The 17,392-nt window shown below is 40.3% G+C and overlaps 1 protein-coding gene across 1 annotated transcript; it reads right to left on the bottom strand.

Annotated features, from left to right (window-relative positions):
• Positions 1–228: 228 nt before the first annotated feature.
• On the bottom strand, positions 229–16,909 carry snx25 (sorting nexin 25). The gene is made up of 22 exons (XM_041943909.1): positions 16,732–16,909; positions 15,721–16,457; positions 14,840–14,924; positions 11,151–11,367; positions 10,261–10,433; positions 8,961–9,147; positions 8,360–8,430; positions 6,969–7,159; positions 6,598–6,729; positions 6,112–6,261; positions 5,782–5,907; positions 5,496–5,660; positions 4,354–4,485; positions 3,782–3,922; positions 3,119–3,232; positions 2,801–2,878; positions 2,605–2,688; positions 2,381–2,498; positions 2,001–2,067; positions 1,458–1,639; positions 1,261–1,361; positions 229–1,140 (listed from the first exon to the last, which is right to left on the bottom strand). The coding sequence occupies exons 2-22, from the start codon at positions 16,069–16,071 to the stop codon at positions 1,075–1,077; spliced, it is 2,931 nt and encodes a 976-aa protein (XP_041799843.1). The 5' UTR covers positions 16,072–16,457; positions 16,732–16,909; the 3' UTR covers positions 229–1,074.
• Between the last annotated feature and the right edge of the window lie 483 nt (positions 16,910–17,392).

Below are 17,392 nucleotides of genomic sequence, written 5' to 3'. Positions count from 1 at the left end.
CTTTTTTTAATTAATTTTTTGTGTGATGAATGCATATTAACTTTTTCGAGTACATCTTGACTAGATTTTATGCTGTTCAGTGTTTTCAGGACCAGGACACTGGATCAGTACACAAGCTGTCTCAATAATATTTATATTTTATATTTATGGGTAATATTCAAATATAGTAAATCTTGTAGTTTCAAAGACCATTTTAAGAAATTCAAAATGCCACACCAACCTTTTGTTTGCAATTTATTGCTTATATAAACGTTCTCTAAACAATTTTTGGTAAAAATAAAATCTATCAATAATAATCATAAATAAAATCATCACAATGACTCTTACATGACATTATATTGCACAATTATAAGCCTTAACAAGAATCACAGAATACAAGTGTTGTTGCTCAGGTTGTGTGTAGGAGGAATGTTGAGAGGTCCGTGGGCACTGACACACACTTGTTGCCTTCAGAGGGCAACAGATAATCTGAATTCTAACTGTCTTTGCTGCATTTACTTGTGGTCTTTAGATTATCAGATGTAGAAACTGATGATCAAACAATCAAATTGTTCACTTGCACAAATTGTTAACCTGTCTTTTAATCTATAGACCGACATGATTTACACAGGAACAGACTATTAATCTCAGTTGTTGTGGTACAGATCTGATGTTTCAGTACTACTGACATGATAAACAAAACAGAAGAAAAACAGCAGACATGGGTCACATAATGTCAAAAATACAATTTGTTCTTGTGTGAATTTGGACTTTCAGGTAGAGATGTGATCTGTCTAGTTAGACGGCTGCCTAAATAGGAAGAAGTCATACTCCATGTGGTTTCTCCCTGTTCAATTTCAGATCTGTACCACGTCAAAGTCAAACATCAGCCCCTTTAAGTCTGGTGTCAGCCCATCTTTCCATCATTTCACAGCAAACTTCTACCAACAGAGTCAGCATGTGTCTCAGTTCTGACCAACACAGCTGCTTTCTGTTGGAGATTTAACCAGACGGCCATCTCCCTGTCTCTTATCTTGGCAGTTTATGATTGGTCAGCTACAGAGAGACTGCGTGTGGTAAGTGATGTGTTTGTGTTCAGATGCTGTCCACCTCCGCGTTGAGTTCAGGGCACACTTCCTTGAGTAACATTTCCATCAATACCTGACAGAGACAGTGAGACAAAATAATTGTGTTTGCGGCTGCAGTTACATATTATATCAATTTTATGAAATCTATTTTTATGACAAAGATACTGTTTGACATAATGTGTATTATTCTTACATAGAGGAGATGTTTGTTGGCACTAGCCTCCTGCAGGGCATTGAAGATCTTGATGATTCCATAGCGGGCATTCTGCTGGCCAACTAGATTTGCTAGTGCATCTGATAGAAAAGATCAGATTGAATCAAAGAGGTCAGATGATGCACATTTCAGGTATTTTTAAGATTCACACATCACATTTGTGTTCCAGTTGCTACCTGGGATATTATCAAGTAGTTTCTGTTGAGCCCGTTCCTTAGTTTCACTGCGTTCACTGTCAGTTCGGACCTTGACATGTGGTGCCAACTTCCCGTTGGGCCAGAAGGTGTCCCTGAACACACTGATGTAACACACCAACATCTGTTCACAGAAGATCCAGTTTACTGTGTCCCGGATCTGTCTAAAATAAAGCAGAGTGGAGAACGTTAGCCTTGCAGACCTAGTCTCAAATCTGTTAAGAAAACAATACCAGAAGGTCCCTCATACACTGTAACTGGTAGGCTGTTATCTGCAGTAACATTACCACAGCAACAAATCTGAAGTCACCTGTTACCTTCTTACTCAAATCAGGTAGCAGAGGCACAATTAACAAATAGAACAAAGTCACTTTTACAAGAAGCTGTATGATTAGGCTTCATAGGTTGATTCTGAATGATTAAAATGAATTATGTGTTCATTGTTATTTGTTAAAGTTGGATTTTTAAAAATGTGACTGCCCCATATGGCATAGTTAATGAAAATACCAACTTGCCAGAACTTACTTGTTGATAGTTCGTCCAAATGTCACCTGGACTAGTGCAATTAGAGTCTTCCTCACCCACTTAAACACTGAGACAGACAGACAGACAGACAGACAAACAGACAAACAGACAAACAGACAAACAGGCAGGCAGTGAGAGAAGGAAACTGAAAATTCGCCCAGAAGCAGTTAGAATTCAGAATTTGGATGCAAAAAGACAGGATGTAGCTACCCATCTAAACCACAAACAACAAAGATGTGCCCTCATGTTTGCCACAGACACAGATTTCTTGTTTCTTCATATTGGTCCCCGTCTCTTTCATATTAGCTTTTTTTTATTTGTATACTGATATAAAAGGGACAATGCAATAGTGATCAAAAAGTCAACAATGTGGTACTCACTTCCTCTGAGTTCAAAGATCTCTCCTATGAGCATGAAGCAGGGCTCAGCCAAGGCATCTCTCCTCCCATCTGCCTCATCACTGTAGTCTGACAAGTCACTGTCATCATCAGCCTCCTCCTATAAACAGCAGTTACACACAACACACATGACCCAAATGAGGATGCAAGACAGTGAGACAGTGCACAATTTACTGTTGCTTTACCAGTCGTGAGTGATTGTGTACCTCAGTATGGGAGAAGAAATCTCCAGGTAGCCTCTCCAGGAAGGAGGCCAGAGAGAAAGATGATTTCTTCTGTATTGACATCACCTTCAAACATCAAACAAGATAGAATCACTATACAATATACTGTAGGAAGCATATCAATGCTCTAACAAGTAGTCTTGTATTATTTGAAATGCAAATATGAGAAGTGAGTTACCTTGAGATGCTCTGGAGACGGGCTGAGGAACGCATAGAGAGCCTCTGACTGGCACAATCGCTCATCTGTCAACAAACGCTACAAACACACAGACACACACAGCTGATGTCATCAATATAATTAAGCTGCTATCATTCAAATTCAAATTTATGTGCCTATGTGTTCAAGATAACACAGGTTTACTGCAGGTATAAAGAGAAGCACTTTTAACCATCTCAGCAGACAGTGGAAGAGGCAGCAAGCACTAACATTATCCTCCTGTCAACTTAGCAGTGATATTAGTCAAGTGTAACAGAATTTGCGTTTTTGCATGTTTACCTGGAGAAAGGCATTGAGCTGAGTTTTGCTCTTGTCTAAGAATTTCTGGTCGATGGATTTGAAGGGAAGTTTACTGAGTGATGGTAACTGGAGTTTCTTCAATGATGGAAAACACTGAGAAAGACATACAAAGAGATTGAACTGTGATTTCCTCGTAATGAGAGATACTCCCCACAAACTGAACCATTTTGTACTACATGTCCATACGTTTTCCTTCATTCTAGATAACATAGTTTTGTGTATCAACGAATATACTGAATTTTACTGACTTCCAACACTGACACAGGCACGTCTCCACATCTCAGTGCCATCAGATTTTGTCTAAACCAATTTATGCTGATACAGTGAGTTCATACGACTAGAAATCCTGCAAACAGACTCAAGTCTCTGGTTTGTATGATGTGCAATCTGCAATAAATTCATCATCAAATCAATAGAAACTGACATTTCTTTGTTCAAAAAAAACAAAAAACAGTCTTTCTCCTGCAGTGCTGTATATGGAGTTTCTTCCTCAGTGCTGCACTGACGTACAATTAGCTCTAATGTGGAGGAGGGGGTGAGGCATTAGACAGTCAAGGCTACCAGTCAGATATTTCTCCACTAACACACAGTGATAACTGCTAACTCATGTTCAATCCATACAGGTTTGGTGATTGGTGTTACCTCAGTAAGTTTGCGGTGCAACATCTGGAATTCAGTGAGTTTCCTCTGGACGCTCCAGCGACTGTTGGTTGTCTCTTCTCCTTCTACCAGGCTAACACACACACTGTAACAAGCTACTGTCTCACCACCTTCCTCGGTTGCCTGGAACACACACATAGTTGCATACAAAAATGTCTAAATGACTACATATTCACATTAGCTTCATGTACCAGATTTGACAACAACCATGAATGCATATCTATCTAATGCCTGCAACATCAGGTGTAGAGAGGTTAATGTTCAGTAGTATAACATTCATATTTGTCTGTTCATCTGCTGCATTTTCACAGCTTATACTGACTTGATGCTCCCCTGCTACATGAAACTCTATTTAGCCGTGTGTTTACATGTGTTCTCAATTTCATGATAAAACCGTATGAGTCAGAGTGTTCTCAATTTCACGATAAAACCGTATGAGTCAGCGAGTCATGGCTAGCTTGTTTTTTTCAGCATTAGAATTAGAATCAGCTGTTTATTGTTTGTGATCAAAGAAAATGCTGCATTTAAAAAGAAAAAAAACAAACAAACATTACCTCAGCAGTAGTAATAGTAGCCCTCCAGTGCCCTAGGTTTTCACACCACCAGTCAGTCCTGGAGATATGTTGCTGGAGTTCACTGTGTTCTCTCTCCATGGCTCCTATCTCTTCTTTTAGTTTGCTCACAATCTACAAGCAAACACAAGAGACAGATTTTTGCACTAGCATGCAAATCACAGTTAAACAAAGAAATTACATTCAGATGACTAACTGTGTATAGTGGTTTGCAGTTCAAAAATGTTTTTAAACCTCATCAAAAATGTGCCATGAGTGTTGTGGATATTCTTTCATGTTACTGAGATCCAAGAACACAAAGAATATATATATGAGCTTTTAAGCAAATCATACGTGTTTTAATTATCTCTTCATGATATGATTGTCACTTCACATTTAACCACTGAGTTAACATCTTGACACAGATAAGCTGAGGACATCATGTTGGAAGGATCTAGATGTGCACACTCACTAATGCCGTGTTGCACTGCATGGAACAGCTCGGCTCTGCTCAACTCACTCTTTTTTTGTTTTGCATTATCAAAAGTTGTGGACAGTACCTGCTACTTTTTTGGTATCATCTTAATCAAGGTTCCAAGTGAGCTGTGCCGATAATATTATAACACTGAAGTGAGAGCACTTGAGTGCATTGAGTGAAAACACTTCACTCACACTGGTCAGAGAGAATTGTCACTTGCATAATGTGGACATCCTGCACACCAAAAATGTGTGTTTTTACTTGACCAAGATGTTAAAAAATGACAGCCTGCAAAACGATGCCATGGTCATATGACAGTGTGCAGATGTTACTGTTTGGTTGCTGAGAAGATGTCCAAAGGAAAGGATGTCCGTTATTGTTCCTGTATGCTTGTGTCACATTGAAGATGATGTCATAGCAGCATCACCTGGCATTGCTACAACAATCAGTTAAAGAATCTGGCTGACACTGAGGGGGTACCAGCTGCTGTGGAAAAAAAAAAATCGCAAAAAGTACCTGGTACTACACCCAGCTGAAGCTGAGCTGAATTGAGCTGAGCTATACCATCCAGTGGAAAGAAGAAATGATACTTCTATGCTATCCCCCTCTGAACTTCTGGATTGAGTTCTGATTTGACCCCGAGTACGTTTTGCATGTATTTTGTTACCTTTTTGTCCGGTTTGGGTGCATTCTGGATTGAGCCCAGGGCCTGTCGCTTGTACTCCAGTTTGTCGTACAGTTGGCGGAGTTTTGTAGCAGCATAGCTGGCCTGCTCATTGATTCCTTTACTGCCTTCATCACCCACCTCCTCTCCTGCGTCTAGACCCTGACACTGCAGAATAAAAAAGTACAGTTATCAAAATAGGCAACAGCAGAGGTATACAAACTTACACATGATAAATTTGAGTATCTAAACAAATGAACATTTTGTACAACATTATTATATGTCTGACCCCTTCCTCCTTTTCTTCTGTGCTACACTGTGATTGGTTATGCTGCTCATCTCGCCTTATCAGCCTATCGTAGAGGTCAGAAACCAGGAACGAGGGGTAGTAACGCTCTCTCATCGTCTCAGCCACCTGGAAAATGCATGACAGTAACAGAGACGCTTTATTGTCATTGTAGAACATTTTGACACTGTGAAATGCAAACATACCATTGCTAATTGTGCCTCAGAGCACCTTAAATGTAGTTGTAACTCTAGTTCCTGCCATTTCTGAGGAAGACATTCTCCACAAGGCTGCAGTTAGTTATGGTTAGTTAGTTGCAAAAGCGGCAGTTACCTGTTCCTGTAGCCTCACAAAGACTTGCGTTCCTCTGTTCCCCACCAGGCTCTGTTGGATCTCCTTAAGGAGAAACTTTTCCACGGGAATCTCTCTGCTCTCCACAAAGAACTTCTGGTAGATTTCTCCAACAATTTGGGGCACCTCATTCTGTCACACACAAATAACCAGTTACTCATTTAATTTTTCCACCTCATTAAGGTGCTTTACTTTAGAACTGATGTCACAGTACAGAAACATCCACTTAGCATTTTACTGACAATACTGAAATTGCAAATAACGCCTGACAAAATATGTATTCTGATGCAAAGGAACAACAGTAGCAATATTTGCAATGTGTGCAACACCCAGATTCAGCAGTGGTATATAGCACACTACTTCAGTCATAGGCAAACATCGTCACTCATTAGCATATCACGGTTCCCCTAATACCATGTTCTATGAGCAGTGTTGGGCTAAGCCCTGTGGAATGTGCGTACACGTTACCTTGTTGGCAGTTTTCAGTGTTTCCACCAGTTCCCAGAAGCTTATCAGAGCTCTTTTATCAACTCTCTCCATGTAAACTCTGAAATGCTCCCTGTACCCTGGATTACACATGATGTCATCAAACTGGAGAATCTGTATTTGAAGGAGGAGAGAGACAGAACGCCAAAACATCAGCCATGTGGAGCATGCTTTAATCCAACAAACAAAACAATTAAGCACCTTTCAAGAAATATATTCGTCAAAACTTTCATTATCAGAAATAATATTCTAAACAAACCCCAAAATACAGTATTTCGATTTTTAATCATTTGGCGTCTTTTCAATTAAAGACCCCAACAGCTGTATCACAGTCCACATTATATGAGTCTTACCTTCTGACTCTGAGGCTCGTCGCTGTCATCAGCCCCTCCTTCCTCATTATTCTCATAATTTGGTCCACCAAGCAGGCGTATCCGTTTCTCACATTGTTTCTTTGCAACAGTCAGCTGATTGATATATCGTTTCATATCTCTGGCCCTGAGCAGGTCTGCCTTCATGGCTGCCGACTCTTTACCTTTTCGCTCTAAAGGAAAGTGAGAGCAGTGGTTGAAAGAAATGTGTGGGTCTGCTTTTGTCACAAAATAATACATAATAGCACAATTAACACTTACTGGTAATAATGATTTTTTAAAATAGAAAAATGTAATCCATTTTCTTGAAACATGTTGCTGCATCAAATTCTGAATAATCATATATTTACAAAAATTAATTAAGTTATGCTGCCAGTTCACTACCAGTCAGTTGACATTTATGGCTTTGAGCGAAGTGACACTCAAACCCCCTAAAGATGAACTGTAGTCATTTTGATGATGATCTTACTTTTCAGCTAGCACCACCCAGGTCAATGCTTTATATTTTATTTAGTACTTTGGTTTATGACTACATGACTACGTTCACCTCAGATGTATTTTGTTTTGTGCTAATTTGCAAATGGTGAATATGGTCAACACATTGACACTGTCATAGTACAGCCTCACAGAGCCACAAGCATGTTGTTACATGTCACCTTGACTCTCAGCTTCACTTTTAATTGACAGTTCTTGCCCTTCAGCCTACTTTGATATGAGGGGAAACGTGGTGCTCAAGGCCACCTCACAAGTGATTAACACAGCTCAAAGGTCACGTCAGACCTGACCATCCAGTTCTCTACAAAGGGCCTTCAGAAATGTTGCAGCACCAAGAAAAGTAGAGAATTTTACAACTGTTGCAGTCATAATAACGAATGCTTCCCTATATTAGGGCTGCAACTATCAATCGATAAGCTATCAACTATTGATGCAAACTACTATGATAATCACTTAATCAGTTTCAAACTTTTTAAGAAATATATTCAAAATTCTGTTACTCCAGCGTCTTAAAAGTGAATATTGTCTCGTTTCTTTAGTCCTCTATGACAGTTAACTGAACATATTTGGGTTATGGACAAAACGAGATTTTAGGATGTCATCTTGGGCTTTGGGAAACACTAGCTGACATTTTATAGACCAAACAATTAATTGATTAATCAAGAAACTAATCGGCAGATTAACCAGCAATGAAAATAATCATTAGTTGCAGCCCTACCCTGCATGGTGCATCAACAGCAGCTCAGCTAGTTGCTTAGATGCGAGGGATTTTTAATTGTTTTGGCTAACACCACTATGCATAAGCTTCCATATTGTTTGTTTTGATTCATCATTTTTTTGGCCTTTCTGTCAAATGGTAAACTGTAGTGTCACTGTACCTTTCTGCTTCTTGAGCTGAGGCAGGCTGCTGATGGTGGTGGCATGAATAATCTCTACCACTATCTGATACCTACAAAGAGAGACAGAAATGTTCAGTCTCAATCAGCTGTTGGAATCAATCAATTAAATGCAAAACAGGCTCTCTTAGGATGAATAAACGGAATACTACTGAAGTAAGTAAGATAGAAATACAGTATGACATGACACAATGGTAACAATATACATGCAGTTATTCTAAAGCAAGTACAACATAAAGCACCATATAAGACAGTGTGTAAACATGGAGGTAACTGAGACGTTTATAGAATTGATCAAATGTGTCAGCAACAAGTCAGCGTTGAGCCAGCGTTTGAGTTTTTTCTCAAACTAACAAGACAATACAGCAGTATCATGCCTACCCCACATTTAGATCCGTCTGTTCCCATGGTAACCCCACAGCAGCAAATAGACTGGTGGTTAATACTGTCTGGTTAATGTGCTTGTGTATATAGATAGGTAGATATACAGTAGATAGGTAGATAGGTCTTTGTAAGTACAGAGTAGTCTCAATTTAACAAGGCAGTGTGTGTGTGTGTATGTGTGTGTGTGTGTGTGTCATGCCTGAGTTGTTTGAGGAAATTGACATCAGCAGAAGTTGATATTAGTTTGATGAAGTCTTCATAGGAGGCAGCGTAGGTGTAGGCCTTCTTCTGCTGCTCAGCCTGCTGCTCCCTCTGCTCCAGCTGAGACAACAGCATCCTGTTTATGGAGTCTGGATCGCTCAGCACTTCTACCAAAGGCTTCAACACTGGAGCACACAGACACAACCAACACAAACATATAAAGGTACTGTACATATAAATGGAGAAATCGAGTGAATGCTGTTCATCAAGTCTGAATCACTGGCCACAGCTATGAAATGCTATTACCGTTCAAGCTAAACCATTTAGGTACAGTACAGAGAAATGGATCCATATGCCACTGAACTGAGATGAATCCATCTCCATGGTATCCCAAGACCACTAACAGTCCCATCCGCCCCACAGTTCTTTCAGATCGTTGTTCCAGTGTCACTCTTTGATGCTTATACATTTTATCATCACTTTAACTTCTATACCAGTCTGCCTTGTGCAAAGAACTTTTCCCCCATCCAGTAGTCTACCCCTCCTGTTAGAATGCTGTTTCCTGCAGCATCCACTCTCTGCAGTTTAGTCTATTACCAAACTACAACAGGAAAAGCCCAGGTGTAACAAGTAACGGTTATAATGATGCATCCAATTTAGGTTTTCCAGTTCCAGAGTCCTGGTATTGTCCTGGCCTATTAGGATGTGTCAATAAAACAGGGGCATTGTTAGCTATTAGTTCCACCTGTGCTCCTCCTGCTCTGAAAAAACAGTGGCTATTATTGAATGAGCTGACTCAATATAAGTGCTATACAGGAGGAAAGGACAGACACATACAAAAAAACAGCAAGAGAGCAACATTAGTATTTTTGAGAAATTGAATAAATTAGTGGTTTCTAATGAGAGTGTCTAACCTTATTACAAAATAGCTGAAGACACTGCAAGCATTATGATATTATCTTTATGTAGTTTTACATCTGTTATTGTCAGTGGTTAAATGGTAACGATGGACCTTTTTCATGGCAGACATTATTACTTGTCCTAGCAGGTGAAACAACTGGTCAAGTGCCTAGCCATTGTTAATGTGAATATTACACCTGTGCTTCTCCTGCTGTCACGTAAAAATGTCTGCCATGAAAAAGGTTTATTAACTTGTAATTTGACTCATAATTCAACACATTTTTATTGATTTCAAGTTTTGTCCATTTCTTTTTCCCCCCATCACAGTTTTGTATAAGTTTTGATGACTATAACAGGGCAAGAACGTGCACGCTCACACACGCACACACACAGAGTACCTTTAGTAGTGATGACTTCTGTGAGGCAGCAGCGTAGTGTGTGTGACTTGGCATCCTTTTGTGGCAGCAGACATAGCAGCAGTATCCTGGCTACACAGCGGAGGAAGGCCAGCTCTGCGTCCGGACTGACCAAACAGGGATGGAGAGGAAACGGCCGAGCACACTCCTCTGGTCTGGGTACACACATGAAAGAGACACAGATAGCAGGGGATATAAACAGAAAAAGACAAAGTGTATTTAAATTGTTATTCTGGCAGAGCCAGATGTCCGATGATATTATAGGAGATATAAGAACTTCACTGTTACAGCTAACACTGTCATTTTTATACATACTTCAGCTGTGTTGCATCTCACGGTCTTTGCTTCTGAAACTTCACTACACTTGGAAACTACTGACGACGAGGTAGGCCAGACATCTCAGTGGTGTGATCAAATTATGCATTTTGCCTGACTTGCCAGGATAATGAAACCAGATGATGTGTGAATCATCCCTCTGTCTCTAAGTGCAGCTGGCAGGTGCTGCATGGAGAAAAAGGGAGTGACTGAGGAGGATTTTAATGTTATTTACGCTGTGCTGAATTGCCATAATTTCACCTCATCTGAGTACATAGAATGATGTTACTGGTTATGGACACTGGTGGGAAGGGAAATCTTTGCAGTAACGAGTCAAAGCAGAAACATATTTTCTGTTAAACATCAGTGACTCAGAAAACTGTGCAGAAGTGAACATCTTGTTTTACTGGCTTTCTCTTACATGATATCATACTTATATACGTTATATTTTTCATAATATATGGTTGATGAACACATTGGGACACACAAGCATTAACAAAGAAATGTGTGAATTTAACCATTTACAATAACATATGTGTGTGTGTGTGCGTGTGTACCTTGCAGATGCAGCCTTGAGATCAGTGAAGTGTGTGTGTAGGATTCGGATGGTGTCATAACACACCACATTGACAAGGTCAATGTCAGCAAGCCTGGATCTTAATTGCCCAATCATCTGCCACCAGTCCTCTGACAGCATGGAGTACAACTGGCCCTCATCACGACTCAAAGGGATGTACCAGGACAGGATGTAGTCTCTGTAGGCATAGTCAAACACTGGGGAAAGGCAGAGAGAGATAGAGAGAGAAAGAGAGAGGGAACAGGAATATCATTTTAACCAAAAGATGAATACTTTCCCCAAAACCCAGGTGAACACTGGTGCATCGTTTGAAAGGTGGATGAAGCATCATCCATCAATTTTCGATATGCACTCATCATGTGCAGGGTCACAGTCGCTGGATCCTATCCCAGGAGATGGAGTATACGACGAACAGAGCGCCAGTCCATGACAGGGCAGACACATTAAGAAAGTTGGACAGACAACATCTCACGCTCCCATTCAGATGAGGTGACTACAGGTAATTTAGAGTGACCAATTCACCGGACCTGAATTTCATCAGACTGTGGAAGAAAACCCACACAACTATATGTACCACACATGCAGAACAGTACTATAATAATACCTAAAGGCCACAGCTGGATGGTGGATTCAAAACGGAGACCTGCTGTGAAGCAACACTGTAAATTAGTAAATAAGACAAAGCTAAGTCACGCAAATCAAAATTGACAAATTTTCAAAAATGTCCTGTTATTTTTTTTGTATTTTCTTGTAAAATACAGCCTGCTCTTATTTCTTTACAGCTCTGAAAGTAATTAAAATGTAACAGCTTGAATAAGTAAAAGTCATTATTTAAATGAATTGTTCACATGTCATGTCTAATGAGAGGTCGTTATTACATTGCTTCATATTAAGGGGTCACACACAGAGAAAGTGTTGTACTCGGTGGTCACTGTAAAAATTAGTTTGGTTGTGCAGACAAATTTCACACTGTTATATTACACAGCTTCAGGTCTCTTGAGGCATGAAGGCCATCACTGGGTGCAAGTTTGTCAGACTGTTGATGGGAACATCGACACAGCCAACTAGCAAGTATTTCATCCTTCTTTCTAACTGTGTATTGAGCAAGTTTTACTGAAAAAAGCTATTTCCATGCAGGGATCAATAAAGTTTTGTGAATCTGAATTGTCAGCACAAGTGGTGAGCTTGAAATTTACAAGCATAATCTCAGCATTGAAATGGATGAACATCCATAAAATGGATGTTACTTATAAGTTATATTTTAACGATAGGAGCTTTAACATACAGTGTTTACTGCACAAGAAGCAGAATGGTGGTGAAGCAGCAAAAGTATCATTGGCAAATGTTTTAAGTATTCTACACAGCACTGTTTGTGTATTAATGAGGAAACTCAACTGTGAAATTTTAAGGGAACATTAATGCTGTAATATCTGCATCCTGATGTTACTAATTCAGATTTGCTTTGAAGTTAACAGTGTGGTTCCTCCCCTTGTTTGACTGAAGTACTGAAGTACACTCTATAAAATGTGAATCAAATCAATCTTTCCTTTTTTTGATCAGTTATCCATAGGAAACATCTATTAGCTTTTCAACTCAATGCACTTCAAGGGATTTTAACATCTTGACTCTTTACAAGGATTACTGAAGAACACATAGTGTTATCACACATGACACGAAGTTACAGCAAGTCTAGGTATTTTTAAAGAATCCAGAGCTCGTCACAATTACTGTGTATATACATACATTGTCATTATGTACAGTACGATACCATAGGGCATATGTACTTTCTTTTCACACATAAGATGTACACACAACAGTCAGGTTTGGAAGGTAGGTGCAGTTTTTAAACCATATTCTACAGGCTTTCCATTTGTCTGTATACATTTTTCCCTCCTCTCATAGTGAAAAGACAGGCAGGTTAGGTGAATCAGTGACTCTACTGCCTGTAGATGAGAATACATTTGTCTACCTGTATGAGTTAGTCCTGTGACAGACTGCTGACCTGTTGAATGTGTGTAGCCTCAAGCCACCATGTCCCTGAAAAGGATCAGTGGTTTAGAAAAAAGAAGGATGGCTAAGAGAATTTTTCCATTTTCAGTTTAAAATTCACTGATATATAAAGCTACATCACAGCTGCCTGTCACTTCATCGGCGCTGACTTAGAACAGGGTTTCCATTATCTGATAAGTTCCTTTTTTTTAACAAGGAAAATTGATTAATTAATTAATGGATTAAATTGCAGCCTGTTTCTTGGCTGCACCACCATTGTTCAATACTGAACCAGTGTCAAAAACTGGTGTCCCCATGAGTCACTGACACACACAAACATAGGAAAGCAACATTAATGCTATTCTTTACAACATTTCTAATAAGCTAATAATGATGACTGCTTGATATAAAAATAAAAAAAAATTGAGCATCAACAAAAAACAGTAACAGAAACACTGTGAATCTAAATAATTGACAAAGCAGGTCTTGATTGCAGACTTACTAATGTCATCATAAACTCATACCACATGATCAAAAGAACCTTTTGAAAACACACATGGGAGCATGTGCAAATACACACTCTCAGTGTAAATCCTGGGGCCATCTGTTACTTGGCAGCCAGACATACTGTTCCAGTGACTGTGTCTCTGTGTGTGTGTCTGTGTTTGTTCGTGTCCACGCACTTGTACTTCTTTTTAACCAACACAGTGGGGACATTTTTGGAAAGTGAGGACAGTCTGACCAGTCCTCACAACTGCAAACGGCTGTTTGAGGGTTCAGACCTAGTTTTAAGGGTTAGGTTAGACACAGGTTTAGGGTTAGGCATTTAGTTGTGATGGTTAATGTTGGTCAATGAGTCTCAGTAGTGTGATGAAGATGTATGTATGTATATATATATATATATATATATATATATATACACATATATATGTGTGTGTGTGTGTGAGAGAGAGAGAGAGCAAGAGCGTTATGTGCTGCAATCCACTATGAGTGGGAGGGAGCACTGACAGGTCATGGTGTCTGACAGAAATAAAGCTCCATCAGTCAGCAGTTTTCTCAAAAACAGAAGTTGCAAGTTTTTCCAATAGTGTCAGAAACATTTCATGAAGAATCAAGGCAAAAAAAAGTTACCTAAGACACTCATTAAAATGGAGACAACATTTCTAATTTTTATAAAGTGAAGGAAACATCCTCTAAATTGGGAGCTCTACAGTGAGGAATAAGTTGGATCAGTGTTGTGACAAGTAGTGCATAACTGTAATTTAGACATTTGGCAATTTAAAGTTAAGCATTGCACTGTGAGATTTTTTAGAAAAGTAGTAGGAGTTTGCCATATCCTATCATTCATCTCACATGCTAATGCCACATGCATATTTAATGTAGGGCAACACAATACCTTGCAATGTCATCATATTATTATAAGTCAAAATCCATCCAAAAATGACAAAAAGCTACTTGGCAGTAATGGTAAAAACTGCTGGTTGAAGTGTCCTATGCATCCCAACCCAAGTGGAAGAGATGTATGTGTTTTTCAACTGTTTCTAACAAAACATTCTGAAACCTGTAGTACTGACCAAAATGTCTCACACATAAACAGAGTTTCCAACTGATTTGCATTAATGTAGACATGGGGGGGGGGGGGGGGGGGGGTGTCATGAAATATCTTACAAAATCCATTACCTTCCTTCAGAGCTTTATCCACATTGTGTGACACCACCACCCTCCTGCTCTGGCTTGACTCCTGAACCGGCACCAAAAAACGGGCCTGAAAAACAACAGATACAGTGAGTATCAGATCACATCTCTTCACTTCACAGATGGGGAAGACAGCACAAAATCAGGAAATACTGGGCAACAACAGGAAGAGAAAGTAGAGAAAATTGTGAGCTGTGTGTCTAATAAGCCTAAAATTTTGCAGCCCAAATCTGTCATGGCTCATATATCAAGTCGACCAGACAAATGCTTGTGACAATCTTCCCCCGCTGTCAACATCAATAAGTCATCAGAACACAGCAGCAAACAAACACTGCAGAAAGGCAGCTGCTGGACTGTGGCTGCTTTTTAAGGCAAATCACCAGCAGGTTGCCAGGACACAATCACTTTCCTTGAGGAATAAAATCGCCCTACAGTGTATGTGTATGCACATGGTTGTCTTTGTGTGTTTAAGTGTGTCTAAATCCAGCAGCATGACTCTGCCTCATCTATTATAGATCAACCCAGTGAGGATCCTTGGGCAGGGAGAGAAGATGAGAGAGGGGAGAACGATGGGGAGGGTTGGGAAATAATTGACAGGAAAGCAGCAGAGAGGACCAAAAGACAGGCCAGGACAGTTAAGGATGCAAGAATTAAAAATATATCAAACTGCTGTTGAACATTTTTGGGTGCTACATGTACTCCAGTCTGTTGGAGATGAGGTTAGATGTGACAGAGGTGCCATGAGATAAGAAGAGAATTTGGCAGCTTTTCTGTCCATCATAGAATTCCAGCAATTCATAGACCTTTGTGGTGCTAAAGCTGTGTTATATGTGAGTAATGAGTTTAAGGAGATGCCAGTATCTTACCATCAGCTTGTTGAAGAACTCCAGCTGCACAGCTGACTGCCTCCTGTTTCGGTCAAAGCAGCTGACTTTGAGAGGACTCTTCCTGACTAGCAGAACAAAGCTCCCAGCCAGGAAACACAGTAGGGCGAAGGACACATAGATGAACAACTTCAAAAAGAAAGACGTGAGAGTCAGGCCTCCCCAGGCCAGCTGAAACGCTACTGCTGCCACCACGCCCAGACAAAAAGCCGGGACGAACCGGAAAGAGGAGCCGATAGAAGAGGTGGAGGTGGCAGACATGGGCCCCTCTTCTCCTCCGGTACCGCTACTCCCTCCAGACAGTGGTGTAATGGTAGTTGAGGGGGTGGGCATACTGCGACCCCACCATCCATATATGTGTCACTACTAGTTATGCTGAAAAGTTGGTCCGCTAGTCTATATGCCAAGTCAGAAAGGTAGGTATACTGTGTAGACTGGCGTATACCCTCGACTACAACACAGTCTCCAAGACGAGGCATTCCCGCTCTGACATCTCACCGACCCTCACCGCTATGTTTTCCACGCTCCTAGCATCAGCCGGCCCGGCAGCCAAAGGCACGGAGCCCCGTCAGCTTAGTCATCCACAACAAGATAGTCCAGACAACAGAACAGGGCACCAGGCTTGTCTTGGAATAGGCGACAGGAGTTAAAGGTCGCCCGGAAAGCAGACGGCGAGAGGCCCGGGGCGATGGGATGGATGTAGCAACATCCACCGTCACCTTGGAGACAAATAAGTGGAAAGGTAACGTTAGCTTCGAGGTTGTTGCTAACCAACTGGGCTAGCAGGAAACTTAAGTCGGAAGCCAATATGTTACTGTTGCCTCCTGCTTTAAAACAAAAAAAAAAAAATACATACGATGCAACTATCGGCCAGCAAATAATATTGTAGTGCTGTACGGTTTGGCCACTAAGCCAACTACAATATCGACAGCTAGCTAACTAGCTTGCTTGCTAACTAACCAATTCAACATCAGCTAATGTTAGCTTACTTACCTATCGTTTAAAAAAAGGTGTGCGTAATAACACTACATTCTCGCTTTCCTTTGTGTAAAAGAATGTATATATGATGATTTGCAATGACGAATTAAAAGTATTACAAACGCAACGACTAAATTTGCCAGGTCGAAAATCCCGGACTGATAAAAACAAGTAACTTGTTATTTTCCTCAAGCTCCGCTCCAGCTGACTGACAATCTCGCTGAACGCGAAAGGGTGTCAGCCAATCAGCGCTCGTGTTAACCACGGACGGTGCACTTGTTTTAAGAGTCAAGACCTTCCGATTAGAGGGGAGGGGTTTGTTTGAACGTCGCGGTGAATTTAGTGGGAAAAATGCCGACCAACTGGGCAGCTACGTATTGTAATCGAGCATACAAGGAGATAAGGGATCATGATGCCCCGTCTCTCTGACGACTGATTTTTCTCTCAGACACTGGCTTTAATGGCTGTCTGACATAAACAATCGTCCGTCTTAAATTGTGTCATGTGGTGGAAATAAAGAATATCTTTAAAAGCAATGATTATATGTATACATGTATAATCAATGGGTTCATAATAAAAAAATGAACGACAAATTGCTTTTCATCAGTGGATGAAACAGTATGACAGATGAATTTGATTATTTACTTTAAGAGGGTCATTGCCAAGCATTGCCACA

The sequence above is a fragment of the Chelmon rostratus genome, chromosome 9, assembly GCF_017976325.1.
Source record: "Chelmon rostratus isolate fCheRos1 chromosome 9, fCheRos1.pri, whole genome shotgun sequence".
NCBI lineage: Eukaryota > Metazoa > Chordata > Actinopteri > Chaetodontiformes > Chaetodontidae > Chelmon > Chelmon rostratus.
Note: the sequence above shows the minus strand (reverse complement) of the source record. Positions and strands in the feature narration are given on the sequence as shown.

Excerpts from the sequence above, each read along its gene's own strand:
- snx25 (XM_041943909.1), bottom strand. The coding sequence starts at position 16,071 with ATGCCCACCCCCTCAACTACCATTACACCACTGTCTGGAGGGAGTAGC. Across the intron at positions 9,148-10,260 it reads AGAAGTCATCACTACTAAAG|TGTTGAAGCCTTTGGTAGAA; the intron begins GTACTCTGTGTG and ends TGTGTGCTCCAG. Across the intron at positions 1,362-1,457 it reads ACTACTTGATAATATCCCAG|ATGCACTAGCAAATCTAGTT; the intron begins GTAGCAACTGGA and ends CTTTTCTATCAG.